Raw genomic sequence first — 25,284 nt, 5'->3', positions numbered from 1 at the left:
TTTTTCTGGACTTCTCCAGGGCCTTCGACACCATTAACCATGATATCTTATTACATAAACTTTCTCATTATGGTGTGCGCGGGAAGGCCTTGGAGTGGTTCAGAAGCTACTTATCCGACAGACGTCAATTTGTATCTTTGAATGGTCATGCATCCAATATGCAGTACATTAATTGTGGAGTCCCGCAAGGCAGTCTGTTAGGCCCTTTATTATTTATTATTTATATTAATGACTTTTGTAAATCATCTGATATCCTTTCGTTCATTCTTTTTGCAGACGATTCTAATATATTTTATTCCCATAAAAATCCATATACCTTAGTAAATACAATTAATAATGAACTTTTAAAAGTCACACAATGGATAAGATCCAACAAATTGTCTCTTAATTTACTTAAAACTAAATATATGCTATTTAGCAATTCCATTGATACACTTCACATGGACATTGTTTTAGACGAAACTAATTTAGAAAGTGTCACATTCATTAAATTTCTCGGTGTTACCGTTGATAATAAGCTTTCCTGGAAATACCACATAGATTGTATATGTAAGATTATTTCGCGAAATATTGGCATTATCAATAAACTGAAATATCATTTTTCGTCGTCACTTTTAATGCTATATTCTTCCCTGATCTTGCCTTACTTGAATTATGGGATACTTGCCTGGGGCAGCACCCATCAAACCATTTTAGATAGACTGTTATTACTGCAAAAGAAGTCCCTTCGTGTTATTCATAATTCAGCTTTTCGTTCACACACTGACCCACTATTTTTTGATAGCAAATTGCTGAAGATAAGCGACCTATATTTATTTCATTTAGGACAATTTATGTTTAATTTTGACAAAAACACACTTCCGCGTGTATTTGATTCTATGTTTCCTCTTAATCGGTCTTTTCATAATTACCCTACTCGGCAATCTGACGAATTTCATTTACCCCGTTTTAGAACTTTATTAGCAAAGAGTACATTTATGTTCGATGGCCCTAGATTTTGGAACTCCCTCGACAATAACATAAAAAACAGCCCTTCCATATATTCTTTTAAAAGAAAACTTAAAAACGTTTTACTTAAATCCTACCGAGGTCTTCAGTTCTAATTCCCGCTCGTTATCATCTCCTCTCAGACTTAAAGTTATTTTTGTTAGTCTATCATTTTGTTTTATCCTCTCTTTTCGGTCGAAATTTGTCCTGATTCTATTTTACGTTTATTTCTCCTTTTGTCGTCCTGTTTTTTTTTTTGTTTTTTTTTCTATTATTTTTCGTTTTGTCTTGTTCTGTGAGTTATCCTGTTCTTTTTAATCTATTCAGTAAATCTCCGTAGGCAAATAGCAACCATTGCGTCTCTCTCTCTCCCTCTCTCCTCTATTCTCTTTCTTTAGGGGGATTCACATTATACAAGCTATGCTTTTTAGTGAATCCCCCATTTCCACAGATACTTTTTTTTTTCTATCCTAACTATATATTATTTGTCTATAAAATATTTTGTATTATATTTTTATATGTTAGTTATGATTATTATTAATGTATTGTAAATATTTGTTATAATCTATGAAAATGATTTGTATCAATATTTGTTATTTCTGTTGGAAATAAAACTGAATCTGAATCTGAAACAAGTCAGTGCCCTAAATAAAATACCAAGGTCATTTCAACTCAATATAGACATGTTATCAGAAAATTACACACAAAATAATCATGTGTAGAGGATTATAATTTATAATTTGGGGTGAATCCCACTCGAAAGCAACTTAGAGATAATGTTTAGACATGACAAAAATAAAATCATCTGTGAAAGTGTCTACTTGACCAGACTCATATTATCCAAGCTATGAATAAAAATGTAAATAAAGAATATAAAAGAAAAAAATAAGCGTTACTGCTCGACGATAAAAAAGAAATCTTAAGATATTTTTACAGCCCTGTATTTTCCTCTTTTCCTTTACATTGACATGATTGGCAAGCGTTTTGTCTGATACTATTTCAGCAGTGAGCACTTATGAGTTTTAGATTCCCAAACTTCTTCCCATTAAGTGACCTGTTACTAATCAGATCGAGATGGCAGCTAGTCTGGTTCATCCCAACTTTTGTTATTCATGGGCGTTTGTTATTCATGGGCGAGGTGCAAGACCTAAGTTTTCGAAGAAACTTAAGAGCGAGGGGGTTTGTGATGGGGGAGCTTTTTGCATTTTCTAGAATAAAATTGAAGGATTTCGTGCACACTTTTGGTGAATTTTGTGAATTTTACCCTCTCAATCGGCGGCCCCGGCTGCGTACGGTCATGTTTGTCATCTTAAAGTCTTTAAAAGGCCCATATTACATTGGTTTGAAACAATTTTGTTTGCCAGGTTCATCATTTGCTGGAACTGCGACCCTGATCATGAAGAAACACTAGTCTGGGTCAGAAGGGAGGAAATAGAAGGAGCAAAAAAAAAAAAAAACTCCAAGACTGTTTAATTCTCAAGAAATTTATTTTTGAATGCTCTTAGAAACGCAACTTTTATACTCCATCTTTACACAAAGCCCTTACCGTTGGGGGGGGTCCCACACCCTCTCCTGCTCGATCGCTTCGGTATCTCACGCTGTCAAATATATTGTGCCCCCTTCGAGATTTTGCCCCCAGAACTGAAAGTGTTCCGGCGCGCCTGCGCTTTATTTTATTTGCCAAGTAGGCCTACATATTGTCTCTGTTTATTTCATAAGTTTATATATTAATTCTAATTCTATAACAAAATCCCCCTTTTATGTCAGTTTATCAAAAAATCTGTCCGTGATTGCGCTGGCATAACTGTTGAAAATATATCGACTCATAAATCCTATTTATGATGACAAAAGTGCTATCGATTTTTCAGGCCTCAAATGACAACAAAGTTCACTCATTCATTATGCTTATAAATGTTTAACATTAAAAAATACGATAGATAACATTTTCATGAATTCCTAATAACAAAATTGTCGCTTTTTCAGAATAGGAATAGGAGGATAGTCATCATTTTCATATGACAAAATGTCCTTAGGCCAAGAATGTCCAGGTCTCAGGTCAAAATAGTAATAAAAATATCAGCTCGCGCTTCTCACTCGCATCATAATTGCTATCCATATCCACTTAAAGGACAAGTCCACCCCAACAAAAACTTGATTTGAATAAAAAGAGAAAAACTCAACAAGCATAACACTGAAAATTTCATCAAAATCGGATGTAAAATTAGAAAGTTATGGCATTTTAAAGTTTCGCTTCATTTCACAAAACAGTTATATGCACATCTCGGTCGGTATGCAAATGAGGAACTGATGACATCACTCACTCACTATTTCTTTTGTATTCTATTATATGAAATATGAAATATTTTTATTTTCTCGTCATTGTCATGTGAAATGAAGTTTCATTCCTCCCTGAACACGTGGAATTCCATTATTTTAACATTTTGTGCTTCAGGCAAGGAGGTCCTAATCATCAAATTCGTAGAAATTGAAATAGTGTATAATTCAAACAATAAAAAACAAAAGAAATAGTGAGTGAGTGACATCATCGACTCTCTCATTTGGATGTAACTGGCTCGTTCATATAACTATTTTATTGAAAATAAGCGAAACTTTGAAATGTCATAACTTTCTTATTTTACATCCGATTTTGATGAAATTTTCAGCATTGTGCTTGTCTGATTTTTCTCTATAGATTCAAATCAACATTTTTCTGAGGTGGACTTGACCTTTAAGAATTTCCCTACACAGTGCTTTAGATAGTGCTTAAATTCACCTTTTTCATACAGGAACTTCGCGCTTGCAAGTTGATTTTTATGATAAAAAATGAAATGCAATCAGAATGCCCTTCTGCCTGACTCTAAAACACGCGCACACAGTTTTATTGAGATGCGCAGCTTGATCTTTATTCGAAACGTGCTAAAACTATCCAGTTTCAGATCAGAATATAAAAAAAAAACTGCTCGCACTTTGCACTGATGTACTCGCATTATTAATGTAGGAAAAGCCCCAATTTCCCATCTTTTTTCATGATAGAGTGCCCATTTTTAGGTCTGAAATCTCAATTTTTCCGCATTAATTGTTTGGTTTTATACCTATACCGATAATGAATACAAATAGTGCTTAGGCCTAATGTCAACTTTTTAGGTTTGAATGTAAAAAAAAATTCTGCTCGCGCTTCGCGCTCGCATTATTTAATAGTCAAAATATGTATCTCTGTAGAGATGTAGATGTAGAAATGGGCTATAATTTTTTTGGTTTTACTGTGGGAACATTTTTTTGTGTTCCTTTTACCTTATCTCAACATGAAATGATAATATTTTTTTTCACGTCACATGACCGAGGTCAAAGGTCATTTAGGGTCAATGAAATTTGGCCAATTTGGGGTATCTGTTGAATTACCATCATAACTTTCAAAGTTTATGGATCTGATTCATGAAACATGAACATAATAGTAGGCCTAATCAAATTACTGAACATCCTGTGCAAGTTTCACGTCACATGACCGAGGTCAAAGGTCATTTAGGGTCAATGAACTTTGGCAAAATTGGGGTATTTGTTGAATTACCATCATAACTTTGAAAGTGTGTTGGTCTAGTTCATAAAACTTGGACATAAGAGTAACCAAGTATCACTGAACATCCTGTGCGCATTTTAGGTCACATGACCAAGGTCAGGGGTCATGTAAGGTCAATGAACTTTGGCCACGTTGGGGTATTTGTTGAATTACCATCATTCAGTAAGTGTATTGGTCTAGTTCATAAAACGTGGAAATAAGACTAACAAAGTATCACTGAACATCTTGTGCGAGTTATAGTCAGTGGCGTACCGTGGGTCACGGCATGGGGGGGCACCAGCAAAAATTTCGAGTCACTTAGGAAGCGCGCGAAGCGCGCTCAGTTGCCAGGTATACTGACCTAATAGAGATATTTAAAGGACATGTAGTGCCATTAAACAGATATGTATCTCACTGACTAGATAATGCGAGCGCGAAGCGCGAGCTGAAAATTTTTGATATTCAGACCTAAAAAAGGACATTATAAGCAAATTTTTGTACTTATTGACCCAAACAGGGACATTTTAAGGACTATATTTTAGGAATCCATTTAGAGTATAAATATCTCAGCATAGTCATCTAATGCTAGTGCCATCCTTTGCTGATTTTCTTAGAATTACATCTTAACACATGAAGCACTTTTTGTAGTCATTGTATCGTGATTATCATACGCATCTCACTAATCAAATACTGCGAGCGCGAAGCGCGAGCTGAAAATTTTTTTAATTCACACCTGAAGAGGGGCATTCTAAGGCTTGTTTTGTAGGAATTCACTAAGACCTTACGTATTTCACTAACCAAATAATGCGAGCGCGAAGCGCGAGCTGAAAAATTTTGATATTCAGATCAGAAAAATTGACATTTTAAGGACAGATTTTAGGAATTCATGAGGAGCAGACATCTCACCAATCCACTAATGCGAGCATAAGCACGGACAGGAAATGTTTTATATTAAGACCTTAAAATAGGGCGATCACTGACTTTAGGTAGTCATGAAAAGAAGCAAATGTCACTACATAAAACAAAAATAACTCGAATTGCGAGGAAATATATTTGGTGTATATTGATTTGAAAACGGGAGGTATTAGTACAACAGGATCATATATCCCGTTAAACAGTCTATGCGAGCACCAGGAACAATAAAGACATAGGCCCTAAGCAAATAATGTTTCATAACGTTATGAAAAAAAAGCTTCTTACGTAATATAACATAACACAATATAATATAACATTTTAATGAACAATAATTTTTTCTTTCCCCACTACGTTTCTCTTCCTTTACCCTCTTTTTCTCCTTTTCCCCGTTTTTTTTTGGCCAGCCGATATGGGGGGGCACGTGCCCCCCATGCCCCCCCGTAGTTGCGCCACTGGTTATAGTAGTTTTCAAAATCAGCACTGCTGCTATATTGAATCGCGTGATGCAGGTGAGACCACCAGAGGCATTCCACTTGCTTTTTCTTTATCATTATATGAATCGTTTCGTACGAAAATAAGGTCGTTAAGCATTAAATGTGACGTATTCATAATTCAGGGTCACGCTTCATAAAAGCGACAATTCTGTAGACTCCAACTTTTTGAACTTGTGTAACAATACATTCAGAAGTATATAATGAGGTCAGTGGTATTTATTTTGATATTATCTCCGGATTTATAGATTCACAGCCATTGGCGGCGAAGCCCTAAATTTTAGGAGGGGACAACCCAAAAAATATTGACAAGCAAAAAAAAAAAAAAAAAGGTTCTCAACTCAAAAATTTTAGGGGCGACGTAGGAAAATAAATTGACAAGCAAAAAAAAGGTCATCAACAACAAATTTAGGGGGGGGACCGTCCCCCCTCCTCAAATTTAGGGGGGACATGTCCCCCGTCCCCCCCCCCCCCCGCTTCCGCCGCCTATGTTCACAGCTCACAAACAGCAATCAAGGTCTGGTCGTCATCATCATCTGGTCCGGGCAATAGCTTAATGAGTAAAAAAAAGTCCGGCAGCCCAGGAGGTTTATTCAACCGAAAGCCGGATAAGCAAATGACCCCATAGCTGGATGGCATGGACCCTGAAGTTTACAAAAATGCATTGCTGCCGGGTTCTATCTGTGGTCTTCCCTCCGAAATGACGTTATATATGACGTCACTACAAAACCCTACAAAATGACCCTATTTCACAATTTTTCAGACATTCTATACATAGCATGAAGTCAAGGGAGAATATCTCAGCCAAATCATGCTTGTTTTGTGTGAAACTTTCAAAATATGTTTTTCAAGTAGTGCACAAGAGATATGCACAATTTCATGAACAGAAATTATTGTTTATATACATATGCAAATTACGTCATGAAATTTGCATATCATTAGTTTTGGAGATTTCTTGCATCAAAACTTGTCGAAAATCGATTCACAAATTTATTTTCTTTTTTAGTGTACTTTAGTTGATATATATCCTCTCAAGCATAATATCATTCTCTTCATCTATGTGTCAAGTAAAATCGGCTCTAACATGAAAACGAGCAAAAACGGGCAGCTAAATTTGGTATCGACTTAAAGCTTAGACATCTGGCAAAATGATGATGATAGAATTTAAACGGAAATCTAAACTTTTCAAATGTAAATGCAAAAAACATGGATTATCCGCCTATTTCGAGGAATAATTATCTTATGAACCTCCTGAAATGTGTCTTTTATCTACTTTGAACCTTTTTCACACAAAAAAGAATATATCAGGATTATGTGGGTGCCATTTCAGATTCATACATGAAAAACCACCTGTTAAATGGCTTGTTTCTCAACTAAATTATCCGCGGCATTTCGCAAAATGTCACATTTTACGATTTGAGGTAGGAAATTAACAACCTTTATGCGAATTCCCGAATGAAACGTTTTGCTGAAGTATTCTTCAAAGTGCATTGTCTTCCAGCTGGGCATGACAAAAATTAAGAATCTGAAATTGCCCAAAATGACTTTTGGCGCACTAGCTTTTGTTTCGCCCCGGCCCACTGTGGGGCGGAGTGAGCTAGCAAACATTTCGACATTTTTATTGCAAAGATCAAATTTTGCGATACATTATGACATAATATTCAGAAAATTATATCATACTTCACCATTCTCTCTTTCTTTTTTCTTTTCTTTTTTTTCTTGGTCGTGATTTGGGTACGGGGATGAAGGTGCGAGTCCATAACTCTTGGTCGCTACTTGCATGTAGGAATAGTGCCGCTGAAAACGACTACTTCATAAGCTTGCGTGAGGAGTCGTGGAAGCTCAAAGTGCTTACTTTACCAGAATTATCTGCACTTCTTTTAAAATTTATGTTGTTGGCATTTGTATTAGGTCTACAAGTATTCTCTTACGACGTCATAGTGGGTTATTACAATGGGAAACATGTGCATCAGATCGTACACTCTAAATTACAGGGATTTAAAATAAGTCCACATGGACTGTAGTTAGGGACCAATCGAATTTCGGATTTAGTTTGAATCCTTAAGATTCATTTTTAAATCTCGAAAGTTTTGAATTTAAATCATTTGAGATTTAAATTTAAGTCTTTAGGATTAAAACTAAATCCAGAAATCGATTGGTCCCTAACTACAGTCCATCTGGACTTATTTTAAATCCCTGTAATTTAGAGTGTAAAAACATTGAATTATCAAAGTTTGATGTTTACATTTTTTTATTCCAACACTGTCTGCCTCTTGAAACGCTCTATACATAGCGGCGGATCAACTGACGCTAGTCATGGAACCATCATTAGGCCTAATCTCTACTTCTTATTGCAATTTTGTCAATGACAACGACTGTGGAAGGATCGAAGAAAAAGAGGTCACGTTATAGATCTGTTTGAATAGCATGGATAGGCATATCAATCATTAAAGGACAAGTCCATCCCAACAAAAAGTTGATTTGAATACAAAAAGAAAAATCCAACAAGCATAACACTGAAATTTTCATCAAAATTGCATTGCCAATTGTCGTTAGTCACGGAACCATCATGGGGCCTATAATATGGGGCAGAACGAGGCGTTAGGAATCCCATGGCTATATTGGAATCCTAAAGCTACACTCAACGGGTAAGAGTAATATTCAAATCTCTACTTCTTATTGCAACTTTGTCAATGACAACGACTGTGGAAGGATCCAAGAAAAAGAGGTCACGTTATAGATCTGCTTGAATAGCATGGATAGGCATATCAATCATTAAAGGACAAGTCCATCCCAACAAAAAGTTGATTTGAATACAAAAAGAAAATTCCAACAAGCATAACACTGAAATTTTCATCAAAATCGCATGTAAAATAAGAAAGTTATGACAGTTTCACAAAACAATTATATGCACATCCTGGTCGGTATGCAAATGAGGAGACTGATGACGTTATCCACTCACTATTTTTTGTTGTTTTATTAAGTGAAATATGGAATATTCTCATTTTCGTATCAATGTCAAGTGAAACAACAAGTAATTCCTCCCTGAACATGTGGAATTGGCATATATGATTCAGTCAAGTTGGTCCTCATTGTCAAATCTGTAAAAAATAAAATATTATATAATTTAAACAATAAAAAACAAAAACAAAAGAAATATTGAGTGAGGGCCATCATGTCACTGAGTTGTGCATACTGTTTTGTGAAAAATAAGCAAAACTTTAAAATGTCAGAAATTTCTTATTTGAAATCCGATTTTGATGAAAATCTAAACGTCATGCTAGTTTGATTTGTCTCTATTTATTCAAATCGATATTTTTCTGGGGTGGACTTGACCTTTAATCAATCATTACTCCGGCCCCGCTCAGGCCTATATAGAGCATGACATTTTCTTTTCATTCATATAAGTTATCAGTACAGGTCTACCTGCAATTTTGATAAACACTTTGAAATAATCCATGTCCTTCACACACCCGAAAACTGAAATTACGTGCACCAGCAAGCACCGTCATGCTTTGATAAATGCAACTTTATATATTTCGAAGTTGCAATATCAATGGTGGATGAAAAAGTTACCAGTGACTCCTCATGCGAATATAAATCAACTTCTGTCACGCTTTATACTCGTGATTTTGGTATGAAGACAATTAACCAATGCGCACACTTCTGCTTCTATCTGATTTACTGGACACCTCTTTTGTGTCTGATGAAAGGTATTCAAGCATTTAAAAAAAAACGTCTATGACGCTGTCATATTTTTGTAGATCTACAGAAAAGGACTCCTGCCATGCCTGTTGGCCGTGTTGAGGTTTTAGGCTCCGGTTTCTTGATAATTGCATTTTGATACTTTACTTTTGAAATAAATTACCTAACTAGTTATTTTCACAATGAAGGTTTTCAATTTAATTTTTGTCGGTTGCTTTGTCATCGTTTTCGTCGACGTTGTCCAACCAGCAAACGTCCTTCTCAGTGCCGAGTACGGTGCCGGTTCTCACTTTTTACTATTCGCCAAGATGGGGGAAGAGCTGGTTAACAGAGGACACAACGTTACTTTCCTGATTGGCCAAGCTTATGCATATCGCATCCATCAAGCTCCGTACAAAGATCTCTTCAACTTTGTAATTATTGATCACGCACGACCTCACTCTGAAGTCCTTGGAGCCTTTAAGAAATTTGGCGGGCTCTACTCTCACTCGTCCATTGCACAAGTCTTCAGTTACGAAGATGCGATCCGTGATGTTTATCTGGATGATTGTCGGAAGGTGCTCGCCGATGACGCATTGACGTCTACATTGGCACATTCAAATTATGACATTGTCGTATTCGATGTGATTTGGATGTGCGGGGCTCTGATTGCACAAAAACTAACCATTCCTTCGGTGGCAGTCGTGGCCGGACTCGCAATGCAGACGGCATACCCGTATGCAGGAATTCCGATAAATCCAGCATTCATGCCGATAGTATCTACTGGATTCTCCAATCATATGAACTTCTTTGAACGCCTGGTCAATCTCTTTATGGTTTGGATGGTGCACTATGGACAAGGCACTCCATATTATACCGGCAAACACTTCAGCTCGATCAAGGACGAGTTCAACATTAGGCCCGATTTGAGCATGGATGAACTCCTCAGTGAGGTTGATATGTGGTTTGTCGCAAATGATTTCGCCTTGGAATTTTCAGCACCATTAACTCCGAACGTCATCCCAGTGGGCGGGTTTACTGCAGGTCCAGCAGGAAAATTAAGCAAGGTATATAGCAATAACCATCTTCATTTTGGAGGGAGATGGGTTGAATAACAATTTCTTCTTCTCTTTTTCACGTGTAGCCGAATTTTCGTCACCCAATATACCGACAAAGTTTTGTCTCAACAGCATGAAGAGGGGACGTTTTTTGTTATCATCACCACTTTCTCTCAGTATAAAAAAGCAGTCATTAATGTGCTTGGGTGTTATTCTATTCTTTGGTGTAATTTGGAAATATTATAAGCCGATTGAAATTTAGACCAAAGCTTCCTTTCATGCCAAACAATGCAAGTGGACCCATTCTTTCCTTTTTACCCTTCAGCCGGGTTCCTTTATTAAAAATGAACATACTACATTTCTACACAGTATGAAATTGAATAATCAACAGTTTATTATAAACCCAACCAGTGTTTTAAAATGATTTGGGTTTACATAGCAGGTTTCTTCGTGTAAACGCGATGTTTAAGGCTTATAATAAAGATAGTTACGTCATATTCTTTATAACGTGACAGTCAATGTGAGTTTTATTGGCCACGTTTAATGTACATCCCCGTCTCTTTTGTTTATAGGAGCTGGTGGATTACATCGATAGCGCAGGCGATCACGGCATTATCATCTTTACACTGGGGACGTACTGTGCCGCCGTTGATCAAAGCATCCTCAAAATCTTCGCAGATGCCTTTGCAGAAGTCGACCAGAAAATCATATGGCAGATCGAAGATACAATGAAAAGATCCCTGAACTTTGATATACCCGACAATGTCAAGATGTTTCCTTGGATACCACAAAACAATCTTTTAGGTGAGTGCCAAACCATGACTTTTTCTTCATACTTACATTCCACAAATGATCATTGCAATAACAATATTGTTGTCAGCATCCATCATCCATGTCGGGAGACAATGGTGAAGTGCGCTAACAGATTGCGTCGCCTGCGTGGCTGTGCACACGGCTGTGCACTCCAACTTTGGAATGGCAGTCTCTGCAACACTTTGTGCAGATGCGGGAAATTGGCACAGATGATGCAGCCCTTAATTGTCTTTTTCCTCCTTGCTGTCTTGTAGACAAGCTTGATATTTCTCCATCTTAAGCCCTCACAACAGACTCTCTGACATTTCTAAACAGTTGGCGATTGTCAGCTGCGTCTTCCAAAGTGTTGGGGTCAATGTCAGCCAGGTTCATGTCCGTTCGTGGACGGCTTTGGTCGGTCAGTGGATGAGTCCCCTTCGATTGCTCTTCATTACAAAGGCTAATATCCAACTTCAAACTTAATTGTGCACGTTGCTTACAATATCTTTGCTAGGTCATTCGAAGACACGATTGATGATGTATCATGGTGGTAATAATGGTCTTCATGAGGCGTTGTACCATGGAGTACCCTTGATAATGGTTCCAATTATTGGTGACCAGCACGACACTGCAACCCGTGTTGTCGAGAGAGGAACTGGAATTCGGATAACCAGACAAGAACTAAGTAAGCTCAAGGTGGTTGAGTCGCTGAAGGAAGTCCTCTCAAACAACAAGTAAGCCTATCTTCGTCTATCATTCAATCATATGATACCGATTATTCAACGTTACAATATAGGCCCTATTGGCCTTTTCTATTTTTTTTTTTTACAAAAATTGTACTCAAAGGGACCCCTTTCGTGGACAACTCTCGATTGACTTGTAAGAAACCTGTTTTTGACCATAGGTTTTCCCGTTACGTTTCATCAAAATTTCATCCGCTTTATTGATGATATCATTCAATTTTTAAAAAATCTGAATGACCAATGAGGTCAACATTAAACAGCCAAACATTTCATTCAATTTAATATTATTGGCATGCGATTTCATGTTTTTCTCATTCGAACGTATAAAGAGAGCGATGAAATTATAAAAAACACAGGATTAAATTCAAAATCTCATCTGCACCCGTCATCTTTACAAAATTAATGTTACTGAACACAAATTTATAATATGCAAACATTTACATTTATGCTCTTTCTAATTTCCATCTGTTTTGTAATAGTTATTCAAAATTTATCGTTTACTGAAATGCACAGCAGCCCTTCCCCTGTTTTTTTTTCAACAAACATTCATCATCCGATCGTTTCTGTTTTTGTTAGCCCCGCCCCTTCAAAACCGTTCCACTGCACAGACTGACATAAATTTAATTTCAACGGATAAAGTAAAATCAGACAAACAAAATACTGAACATTTCATCAATTTGGACAAGGGAAGGAATATCAAAGTTATGACATTGTAAGGTTTTGTAATTTTTTTAGAAATAGTCTTGCGTGCATGGCATGTCTTCATGAAAATTTAGTGAGCAAGCTGAAGATGTCATATCCCCATTCCTGTGTATTTTATTTTAAAAATTTATTCAAATATTGTCCATCAAGAATAAAAAAAATGAATTGACAACTTATTTAATGTATAAAATAATCATTACTTCAACTTATTTTGCTACAAGAGAGATATATCCTACACACATGTATACTGTACATGTATATAAGAGTGCATGTAATACCATAAGAAAAAGGAAAGTGTGGTCATTACATCATCAGCGCACATTCTGCATAAATCATGATGGCGTGCATGATCTGTTTTCATAAAATATTGCTGAAATTTTCACCTTTTTGGTCGATGAGTTTTACTCTATTTTTTATGTGATATGCAGCCCGGAGTACCCTCTTTCATAGAGAAAATACTCTGCCTTATGGACTAATATTTATTCTTAAAATATTCGAAGTTCCTGTAGCAGAGTCCCGAGAACACCTGTAATCTTACCAGATTGCCTAATCTTACAGGAAATTGGTATTTGGTGTATAGAACCTTACAAATTTCCTTTAATAAAACACCGTCCCCCCTTTTTAAACAGACATGTTCTGTTAAATTGCAGAAAAATTTATGAATTTACAGAATGATTCTGTTATTGCTTTCTGCAAAATCTTCTCTTTTTTTCCTGTAAGATCAGGGGGGGGGGGGGGTAACAGTGTATGGTATGGAAATTACACCACGTCCATATAGACTTGAAATCACCAATGTTGGTTCCTGTTGACTTTCCCGAAAGAAAATTATTTTGTTTTGAAAATAAATGAAGTTATTAGTCCAACGAAAAAATAGAAAAATAGTCATACACAAGGCGTTACATTTAATTACTCTTCTTTCTTATATAAAATTTCATTTCAGATACAAAGAAAAGGCTTTGCAGTTGTCATCTATCTACAGACATCGTCCCCAGACTTCAACAGAACGAGCAGCATTCTGGATTGAGCACGTGATTCAGTTTGGCGGACAATACATGAAATCACCTGTACCTAATATCAGCTTGTTCAAACTTTACCTCGTCGATGTCATTCTATTCCTTGCTCTGATTGGTGGAATGTTTTTCTACGTCACGTACAGAGTTGCTCGAGTGCTCTTTGCTCTTCTGTGGAACACTAATATTGAAGAGAAATATAAACTATCTTGATGCTTGTCGGTCATGTTGATGGGTTTATACACACACTATTGTGTACGTGTCTATTCCTACTGGGATTGAAAGGGAATGAAACCTTGGAACAGTTAGCTGGTATGAAAGCAGAATAATGAAAGAATAAGATCAACGACAGTTTTAGTAAAGCTGTACAACATTTAAAAAGTTATGAGCATTTTAAATGTTGAGAACACTAGTGCTATATTCTCGCATTTGCATTGCGAACAAGATCGGTGATGTCGTACAACTTCTCACCTAAAACATACCCAAACATTTTCTTTTGGGGCTCATTATAATGATGATATTATACAACACTTATAGCGCTTAATACAACTTTTATATGAGCACTGCATACACTGTAAAAACGCTGTTTAAAATTCCAAGCACGTTGTTTAAGCCCGTCACCCTAACAACTATTGTTTAAACATTTTAAACAACCGTTTAAACATGTTGTTTAAGAAAGTTTAAACAACTTGTTAGAATTTCTTCCTACCGGCTGCCCATGGGTATTTCATAAAGTTGTACGTAAGTTAAAGAACAAGTCCATCCCAACAAAAAGTAAATTGATTTCAAATAGAGAAAAATTCAACAAGTAAAGTCACTGAAAATTTCATCAAATTCGGATGTTAAATAAGAAAGTTATGACATTTTCACTTTTCGCTTAATTTCACTAAACAGTTATATGCACATCCTGGTCTGTATGCAAATTAGGGGACTGATGACGTCATCCACTTTTTTTTGTATTATGAAATATTCTTATTTTTCTCCTCATGGTAATGTGAAAGAAGTCTTATTTTTCCCCTGAATTGTGGAAATACCATTGTTTTAACATTTTTCTGGTTCCGTCAAATTGGTCCTTTCTGACAAATTTATAAAAATAGAAATATTGTGTAATTCAAACAATAAAAAATATATATTGAGCAAAACTTTGAAATGTCATAACTTTCTTAGTTTACATCCTACTTTGATTAAATTTTCAGCTTTATGCTTTTTGAATTTTTCTCTATTGATTCAAATCAACATTTTCGGGGGCGGACTTGACCTTTAAGAGCGACTTTAAAAACGACTACGCGCTAAATAATCACCAATGAAAGTTCAATCGCGAATATTATTTACTGGAAAGGATCACCAGTCGTTCTTAAAGTCACTCTAAACTTACGAACAGCTTTATGAAACAGCCCCCTCCCGGATGGAGAATGGCAAATGTAGATAAACTCCTTGCCAAAAGACGCGAGTCGGATGCGTGATGAGGCAATAATGGCATATCAAACAACTCATCCATATAACACTTGAACTTGTCATTGGTAAGATAAAGTTGAAATTGAAAATTGAAATGAAATATGCACTGTAAAAACCGTGGTGTTAAAACTGACACCAATTGGTGTCAATAGAGGACCACAACCTGAGGTGTTGACACCCTAGAGATTGAACATAACACCAAAGAGTGTAAATGTAATAACCATAGGTGTTGTAATAACACCTATAGGTATAAAACTATTAACACCACCAATTTAACACCGGTGTAAAATAACTGGTGTGGTCCTCTATGTACACCGGTTAACACTACAGTTTTTGCTGTGTGTAATGGGGAAGTTCATTAACCATGGAGTTAGGGGTATTAACCATGATAGCAGGTCTTGGTCACAGAGCATCTGCGTAGCATTAAAAGCCTCAAGTAAAATGCTCATTATTATTATTAATTCAACCTTCCCCAAACTCTCATCATTATGTTTCTTTGAATTTCTTCTTTAGGTTATATAAATCTACCCGGTTTCAAGGGTTTCATTCTCTTTTAAATGTGAGGTCAACCAAGCAACAAGTTGAAACCACATTCGTTTTTCCCCCTTTTTTAGATTAAAAATAATTTGAAGTTCATAAGTCATAATGAACCATTGCTCAGACTGCACACAAAATATTTTAAACGCCTCTTCATTTGTTTTCCTCCATTATCACTTTACATGAGTAGAGTACAACACCTCAGCCTAATGACCCAAGACATGAATTGAGCAGAGGAAAGTTAATAAAAGTGTATGATATTCGTTTTCAAAATAATTGGAATATATTATCTGCTATTATGTGGTGCTCGTGCATCGATGTATTATTACTTAAGGCATTGTACAATTTTCTAAAGAGTATAATACACATATTATATGTATGATTTCAAATGCACCTTTTTCAATTCGATGTACCATTGTGTCTTAAAAAACGGAAAGCCGAATTCTCAAAAAAAATATCAAAATTAAATAATGTTGTTAATTTGTTAACAAAATCATAGGTTTGCTCTGATTAAATATATTTTAAAAAACCCGGATTTTTATTCTCTTTGTTTGGTTCAACTATGAAGGATGTTGTACTTCCCCAAAATCTAGATTATTGGGTTTTTTTTTATATGTTTTAAGTATTTCTTTGTTGTTTCATTGTTTTACTTTTGTTTTATTTGTGATTTCGAAGGAAATCGTCTCCAAATCTTTTCCGATTATCGTTAATTGATTTATTTATTGTTAGATTATTTATCAAGTTAACTGAGTTTGAATTGAAAAAAATCATCCAATAATTTAGCCCTCGACTCTTATTGCGGATTATAGTTCAACGCCATCATGTCATAACATCATTTTTGTCTACATACGTTTACGTCTGTCATCCATTGATCAAGTAGTGCAATGTATTATCGAATAAAAAGGAGGGGATAAGAAAAAGAGAAGAGATTTCAAAGGGAGAAAGAAAAGTAAATGAAAGAGGGAGAATTAGAACTGAAAAAGAAGGAAAAAGAGAGAAAAATGAAGGGAACTTGAGGAACCAATTAAAGAAAGACATTTAAAAAAAGAAGAAAGAAAGAAAGAAAGAAAGAAAAGAAAGAAAGAAAAAAGGAAGAAAGAAAAAAAAAGAAAATGAAAGAAAAGAAAATGAAGAATAAAAATGGGCCTTTAATGGAGATATGAATAAAATCAACCTGATACGGTAATAACGATTTTCCCCTTCAACTGTGAATCTTGGACCGACGGGCAGTTGCCCCAACCTTGTTAAATGAAGGGAGCAGGTAAGGAAATGCAAGTAGGACGCCCGAACAAGAGGAACCCAACAAAAATAGATGGAAGGTTGCACCTAAGCCCGTGAGCAAAGCATTTTAATGTACAATGCTCTTTTATCCTGCTTTCAAATAAATGGAAATGCTATATGCATTATGGTAACTTGGTGTGCACTTGTTTAAAAAAAGTGTGTGGGATGGGGGGAGGGTTCAGAAATTTTAGACCGTTTTGGGGAACACAAATCTGTTCTAAACATTCCTATTTCGGTTCTCTATAAGAAACCATTCTTCATGAACTTGAACCTTAAAACTTGTCACCAATTTTGTATTTCATATAAAACCTTTTGGGTTCTTATCACGACCAATAACCCCATAGGTCGTACTTAAAAGAAAAAAAACCTTAAAGGGATGGTCCGGGCTTAAAATATTTATATCTTAATACATAGAGTAGAATTCACTGAGCAAAATGCCGAAAATTTCATCAAAATCGGATAACAAATAATAAAGTTATTGAAGTTGAAAGTTTAGCAAAAAACAGTCGTCATGAATATTCATTAGGTGTGCTGATGACGTCACATCTCCACTTCCCGCTTTCTTATGTTATTACACAAAATCATTATTTTTTTTTCATTATTTCATACTTGTGTTATTGTCTCCCTTATAATGAAATACGTTGCAGCACGCAATAAATATCTAATGCACTATATCAGTTGTCAATCCAATTTTTCTAGTTTTTGGAGGAAAAAACTCTGAATAAACCTAATTTCATATAATAAAATACAAAAGAACAAGTGTAGAAGTAATATCAGATGAAAGAAGGGATTTTAAGCTTTACATTGGTAGGTCATTTTTTTTATTGTATTTCTGTTTAAGTTATGATAAATCATCGCTTAATCTCGGTTTCGTTTTTTCTGGGACGCACATATTAACTATCTTTCCTAGTAAAAAACAGTGATTAGATTTTTCGGTTAAGAGTTACTTAGTTAGAAACTATGTATGAAGTGTCCATGGGATCTTATACTCTAGTTAGATTTTTTTGTTTACTAGATTATTATCATATAGATGTATTATTAGTTATTAATATATGATATGATTATTATTGATCTCTGCGATTTGCGATAGGCACTATAATTCCTTTATCTCAAGCTGGCGCTATACCATTAAATTTGAGGATTTGCAAACTACTGATGAACGTAAACATGGACTTGATGGAATTCTTAGGAATTTTACAGAGTCAAATATAGCTCAGTTCTGGAATATTCCGGTAAAGCTCAACCGCATCTTAATCTTTATGCAGACAGCAAGTTAGGACTGATGTAAGTAGATCTAAATTTTATACAAAATATGTACAGTGTCAGTAACAAGAGATCGAAATAGTAATCGTGAAAATCATCCAGGTCAGTCTGTGTCTCATTCACATTCAAGAGGCCACTACAATTATCCATTAATGCAATTCTTATCCACACATTTTCAATGGGGATATCACAGTTCTTTGATACAGTAGTTCGAATTGCACAGGGACTAGGTCTCCTTGTATAGGATACGAATGGGGAGGCAGCATAGCTCAGTTGGTTATACTTATAGACCAAAACTAAGCTTCGGTCTCTGTTTTGTTGATTTGTTCACCAAATACAGAAACCGAAGTTCCAGCGCGATCAGGGACTCAATCACCAATCGCAATGGCCATATGACTATGTATGCCTAGGCCTACTTAATTAAGATCGGATAAAACGGGAAAGTGAATTTGCGCGACAGCCGAGGTAAGTCACTGTTTTTGTTCCTTTTAACTTGATTTTTCTCTGATTTTTGGCAATTAATGACAAGAGGGAATATTAATTTGCATTTTGGTCGCGTTAATTTTCAAAATTTTTAGTCATTAAAGGCAAAAATTGGAGAGCCCCGACGGGGGGATTTTGCATTGCAAGTCCTCTAATGGTGGCAGCACGATAGCGAGCCGTCTGTGTACGAGGAGAAAATAAAAAAAAATATGTTAAAAAACTTGAAACAGACGGCTGCCAGCTGTCTAAGTTGGTTAGAGCGCCTTTTGCAAGATCGTACTTAGAATTAGATCTCAACATGCTCAACGACAACGTGACTCGTCATGCTCGTGAGACGTGAGGCCGGGTTCGACATCAGATTCAGAGTCCCGCTCGTATGCCGAAACATGTTGTGTGTAACATTAAGTTAGATCTAACGTAATAATAAGACTAACCTGACTAAGCTGCAAGTCTGAAAATTGGTGATTTAGAGCCAACATGAAGTTCCTCACACATTAGACCAAAACTAAAGCTTCAGTCTCTGTATTTTGGTTGTTCCGCTGAACTGAAATTGGCTCACTCACTCATAGACTGAAGAGCTTGGAGGCCCATACGTACACTCGTACAGACAACGTATTAGCAGTAACAATAGATCTAACATTCGGCAGAAACTCGATTTTGCAATCGTTTTTTTGTAGGCCTAGCTATATTACCCCAAAATTAAGATAATAAATATTGGCGAATGATACATCAAATGAAAGGTCTTTGCATTAGAAATGAATCGAAAAAAAAATTAAAGAAAATTCGGCCATTCGTTAAGGAGTTATGGGTAATTAAAGATCAAATTTTTAAAACGCATTCTGCCGCATATTTGTGATCATTCAATAAAAAAAACTGACCATCAGCCACCGGTCACTTGGCAGTTAAGTTTTGAATAGGCTACAATCCAGGAAGTGAAACAGAGAGAGGGGGAGGTTGGGCTGGGAAATGGAGGTGGAGAGAGGAGGGTACATATGACTTTTAAATTGTAAAAGGACAAAAAGAAGAGGAATGCCCTTTGAACCAAGTCTTAGCATATCTCGCCCTCTTGCTTGTAACAGGTACCATCACATTACTCTGACTCTCACGAACACACTTCTGAGGTCCACAAGATGAATATGCTACACCAAAATTACAAAACCTGTTCACTCATGCATATGAATTTCAATTTAGTAACTCATGAAATTTGCCTAGGAATCCAAAACTAATCTCACTCATTAATTTAGCGTAGCAAGTTCCAAAGGTAAACCACTCAAAAAAAATGTAAGGCTAATTTCTGCCCAGCCTTGAAGAGCTTAATCTCTCAGGAGAAGCGGGGGGGGGGGGGGGGGGGGGGGTTAGATGGAGAAAAATGTTCTGTTGACCTTTATCCCATCAACATACTTCAACTGCCTAAGTCATATTACCCCCTCTTCTGACTGTCATGAACACATTGTTGAGATCCACATGATAAAGACAAACTGCTGCACTAATAATTGCAATTCATGATCACTCATGCTTTAAATTTAAATTTAATAATGGATTAAATTGTAACCGGCTGATAAAAACTGATCTTTAATTCACCAAATAAACCCTCAACTTTGCAAGTACCAAACAAACCTGAAAGAAATTGGACTTCAGGCTAATTCCGGCCCTCCCTAATTTTCATACCCTTTGTTTGAGTGGGCAGTGCTCGTTCATGCATGAATAGTAACTTATTGGTGTCATTTGAAAGTTGACTTTACTGGCTTTCCATATCTACATGTGTTAGTCTTTTCTCCAAAAGTGATACATTTTTATATTGGGCAGCCATTTCAAAAATAGTTTTTTTGGGGACGCACTGTAGAGTTTGAATACAACATTTCATTTCCCTGACAGGGTTGTATATTTCCCAGGGGATTATATTTTAACTGAATTGTGCAGTGCTGTTGGAAAATATTATCCCATAGGGAGAATGTAGCTTCGGAGGAAAGTTGAAATGGTATAAAGATAGACAAGATAGACTTAGTCCATTTAGATTCGCCATCAAAGACTGCATTCATCATCTGGCTTACCAAAATTCTTGCTGAAGCTCTGATACATCTACAAGTCATATTAGAATATTTTGGAAAAATACAGCAAGCGCATTCTTCATGCAATCAGCGCATGAAAACTATCAAGTAAACTACCTGATTATGCAACTTGTAAGCAGTGAGTGACTTCACCTTAGCGAATATAACACTGCAATTGACAATACAACGCAGTTACAGTATTTTCACTGAGGTGACGTCAAAACCTAGAATATAACGATTGTATTCCTCACAGCTATGTTCACCTGATGGCATATTGACTTTCATGTCCATGTTTCACTTATTCCAATCTACTGATAACCTACATGTAGATGTAATACAACATTCTGTTGGCCTCTCGCTTTTTCATGTAGAGCTCGCCATTTCAATTCTTTTATTAAAAGGGGGAAAATATGATCAGAATAATGTGTAGACCTACTGTACCTGTAAATGATTACCATGAGTTTTTTGTACATTCATATCATTCATATTTCAAATCATTGTAACAATGAAGCTATATTCAACTTTCTTTAAAAGGAATGAAACGGATTTAGAGGGAGAGGAAGCCCTCTCCAGTCGACTGAAGGACAGTTATCCGTACAGAGGAGATGGAACAGGGAGATCAGAGCCAGTTACTATCCGAGGCATCAAGATACGCTCGGACAGTGATGTATCAGGTTTGTTTTCTGTTTTACAGTTTGAAAATCAAAACATGTAGTGCACATGTATGCCTGTAACAAAACCCTTTAAGGCTAATATTTTTTTTTTGAAATGTCACTGAACATCTTTCGTGCATTTCCTTTTGTGCGTTTCAGGTCATATGACCAAGGTCAAAGGCCAAAAATAGGGTCAATGAACTTAGATTATGCTGGAGGAATCAAAACAAAATCTTAGTATTTAAAAACAAGGTCAAGTTTTTAAAATGTCATATCAACTCTGAACGTATGTGGATCTAGTTCATGAAACTTTGACATTTAGTAATCAAGCAGTGAACATCCTGCATGAGTTTCAGGTCACATGACCAAGTCAGTGAAATTTTTTTATGTTAGGGGCATGTTAAATTCCCATCATAACTTTGAAAGTTTATGGCTCTAGTTCATGAAATGTGGACATACATGTAAGGGTAATGAAGTGACACTGATCGTCTTCGGTCACATGATCAAGGTCAAATGTCATTTAGGGTCAATGAACATGTAGTATTTTGTGATGTTATTTGTGAATGATAATTCTATAGTCATTTTCAAAGTCAGCACTGCTGCTGTATTGAATCGCATAATGCAGGTGAGACTGCCAGCTAGGCGCTCCCCTTTTTTTTCAAATTATTTTAGTTTCCATTTGCTCAAAATTAATATTCAATTTAAAAGAAAATTCAGGAGATCAATTAACACTGTCAATCAAATACTTTAACTGTTACACACACAAATACACCAAAGAATGTTACTATTATTGCCCTTTAGAAATCATACAATAACTTTGTAATGAAGTGGAGTCTGAGTAAAATAAATTAAGTGGAGTGTTCCTATACATTCATTGCTCTGACTTTTATGAAGTCGTGTATAAATTAGTGTACATTATCAAAGGCAGAAAGGTTGAAATCAATATTTGTACTTTTTTTTCCAATTTATAACCACGGCCGATTTCTTGCCCTGACACCTTTTCTGACATACATTTTTTTAGATTAATTGCTTTATTAAAATTGAAAATTGTTAAATCCTTTTTATTTCCAATTCTTAATATTTATTGTAGAATTGTTGAAGTGTATTAAAAAATGAGAATATGATTCTTTTATAAACTAAAAATTTGATATAGATCTTCATAATTATGTTGTACACATGTAGGTTACATACTGTACATATTATCAACCACATGTCAAGGTACACTTTTTGCTGTTATTTTGGCATGACAACGTGTCATTAATACATGATTTATGTGACATTTATGATTTCACATGTACATGCACGTGTACATGTGTTCATTTATTAGTGTTCATGGAGGAACATCCTTGCCAAACTATCTTGCACAAACTTTACCTACATGTATGGTATTTGATAAAGGAGGGGCTATTTTTTTTTTTTTTTTTTTTGGGGGGGGTATTTAAAAACTTTGTATTTTGTTAAAACCGCATGTCTCTGTTTGAAAGGTCACATTCTTGGAATCGTTGGTGACCACTGACCAGTAGGTTGGGGATGAAATGATTATTGTAATTTACTTGTTAGTAAACATTTCATGAATAGTGTTCCTGGTTCCAGTCAATATTCTAAAAAAAAATTGTGTTCTTTCAAGTTTTAACTTTCCATACTTTGGAGTACGGTACATGTACATGTACATGCACTCCAAAACATACTCGCATGTATTGTATTATTAAATGAGTCTTTGCATCAAAATGTTTGAAGAAGAATCATGTGTGAAAGGAGAGTGGGACTTTTATTCCTGGCTTTTTAAAGAGTAAACACAGGGAAAGAATATTGGTGGGTACTGCATGGGTACACTACAGTTTTGGATGACAAATGCAAAAACATTAAATGTTCTTGTTGCTTTCTTCTGTATCTTGTGTCCGTTACTTGTAAACAGTGAATATTTAGATAGCAAAGATGTCAGGTCAATACAGTAAATCCTTTTTGTGTGATATTGTACTTTGCCAAAGTCCAAGTGAGTTGCATGTCGAGCAAATCAATGGTCAATAATGCAACTTGAATAATTAGCAAGGAATTCTTGTTTTGTGATACATGTACATTGAATTATTTATTTGCACACAGAATTTGTTTTACTTTTAAATTTGTAAAAACTTTTCTTTAATGTTTATTTTGGTCATGCTTTTTAATAAGCAAGGGTGAGGTTATTTCACAGTCTTTCTATTTCCTGATGTTGATTGATTGGAATGAAAAACAAGTGAAGGATGAAGGGTCAGCTTGGCTGTAAACGTTGTTGACATCTGCAAAGTAATGTAGGTTACAGTACATTTATGTGGAGTTATGGTCAGTTTTGTTGCCATGGAGGGCCGTCAAAGCAACTCCCTTCCCATACATGTACATCCATATCCACCATGACTGCATAGTTATTGCCATTTGATGCGACATTCAATAAAATCTGAAGAATGCCCCTGGAGGTTTAATTTCATCTTGTTTCATGATTTTGTAAGTTTTAATAAGCAAGAATTTTCAGATTTTTAAACTGCATTTTTGCATTCACTCCTCTGTCCCGTGTACATACATGTACATGTACATGTACCTTAACAATAGACAAAATTGAGGTTATCCTGAAATTTTATATTTCTGCTCCAAATTGTGCGGAGGCCCAATTATTACAGATTTTCATTTGCTTTGCCAGAATATGGCATCCAAGATTTCAAGTCCCACATTTGCATGATATTTACAGTTTTAATGTCAACTGAATGTTTAGAAATTCATCTTTAGAATGTACTTGTAGAAAAACTATTATGGGAATGTGATACATGTATGCTTACACTGTAGGGTGTTTTATGAGTAAATAATGACATCAGGTATAGGGGAGTTATCGCACCTAGTTAGAAAAGAGCAAGTTGAAGTGACTGAGCAACCAGTATGGTTGATTCCTGGGTACATGAACATTACATCACCTGTTATGATCTGACAACTCACACCCCTTTGATGAATTCACCCTTAAATTAGTTTGGATCTAATGCATATGATGCAGCTTGGCAAGGAAAATGTTTCATTGTATACATACATGTAGTCCACATTAGTTTGTACAATGCAGAAAAAATAGTGCAGCTTGATAGAAAAGTTCACTCGTCAGTCATGTGTAAACTCATTCATAACTTACAAACAGCTTTATGAAACGCCCACCTGGAAAGTTTATTTTTACATTTGCACAGTAAATGAAATCATTATGCGCAGAAAGGACAAAGAGACAAATGAGGGGAAATAATGTAGGTGACATTTACATATGCACATGTATTGAGAGATACATGTATGACTGTCGTTTCAACAAGGCATACAGGAGAACTGCCCGGCAACCCATTTCGGTTGGAGCTCTTTGGCAATTTAGCAAACATGAAAACATTTGCAGCCAAGATTGTTCAAATTGACATGGTTGTGGAAATTCATTTTAGAGGCTCCATGAGCAATTTATAGTGTCAAGTGCAATCCTTAACTCACTTAAATAAGTGACATTAGAAATTAAGTGCTTAAATAATTATTTTATTCTACTTTATATTACATGTACATGCCATCAATGCATAATTTGAATACAGAAGGCTTGTGTATGGTACCGTATACTCCTCAGCATGCTATACATGTAGGCCTAC

The 25,284-nt window shown here is 35.7% G+C and overlaps 2 protein-coding genes across 2 annotated transcripts in view; both read left to right on the top strand.

The window, feature by feature from the left end:
* Nucleotides 1-9,506: 9,506 nt before the first annotated feature.
* LOC121406547 (UDP-glucuronosyltransferase 2B1-like) lies at nt 9,507-14,492 on the top strand. Its single transcript, XM_041597558.1, has 4 exons — nt 9,507-10,697; nt 11,261-11,492; nt 11,995-12,214; nt 13,866-14,492. The coding sequence occupies exons 1-4, from the start codon at nt 9,834-9,836 to the stop codon at nt 14,146-14,148; spliced, it is 1,599 nt and encodes a 532-aa protein (XP_041453492.1). The 5' UTR covers nt 9,507-9,833; the 3' UTR covers nt 14,149-14,492.
* Nucleotides 14,493-18,397: 3,905 nt separating this feature from the next.
* Nucleotides 18,398-25,284, top strand: part of LOC121422833 (nuclear receptor coactivator 7-like) — a 54,428-nt gene continuing 47,541 nt past the window's right edge. The window contains 2 exon segments of the mRNA XM_041618047.1: nt 18,398-18,492; nt 21,537-21,676. Coding sequence (XP_041473981.1) covers nt 18,491-18,492; nt 21,537-21,676 — 142 coding nt within the window. The 5' untranslated portion in view covers nt 18,398-18,490.

The sequence above is a fragment of the Lytechinus variegatus genome, chromosome 1 (assembly GCF_018143015.1).
Source record: "Lytechinus variegatus isolate NC3 chromosome 1, Lvar_3.0, whole genome shotgun sequence".
NCBI lineage: Eukaryota > Metazoa > Echinodermata > Echinoidea > Temnopleuroida > Toxopneustidae > Lytechinus > Lytechinus variegatus.
The sequence above is the reverse complement of the archived record's forward strand: the minus strand, read 5'-3'. Positions and strand labels throughout refer to the sequence as shown.

Coding starts and splice junctions, on each gene's coding strand:
- LOC121406547 (XM_041597558.1), top strand. CDS start 9,834: ATGAAGGTTTTCAATTTAATTTTTGTCGGTTGCTTTGTCATCGTTTTC. Junction 10,698..11,260: donor CAGCAGGAAAATTAAGCAAG/GTATATAGCAAT, acceptor TTTTGTTTATAG/GAGCTGGTGGATTACATCGA. Junction 12,215..13,865: donor GAAGTCCTCTCAAACAACAA/GTAAGCCTATCT, acceptor ATTTCATTTCAG/ATACAAAGAAAAGGCTTTGC.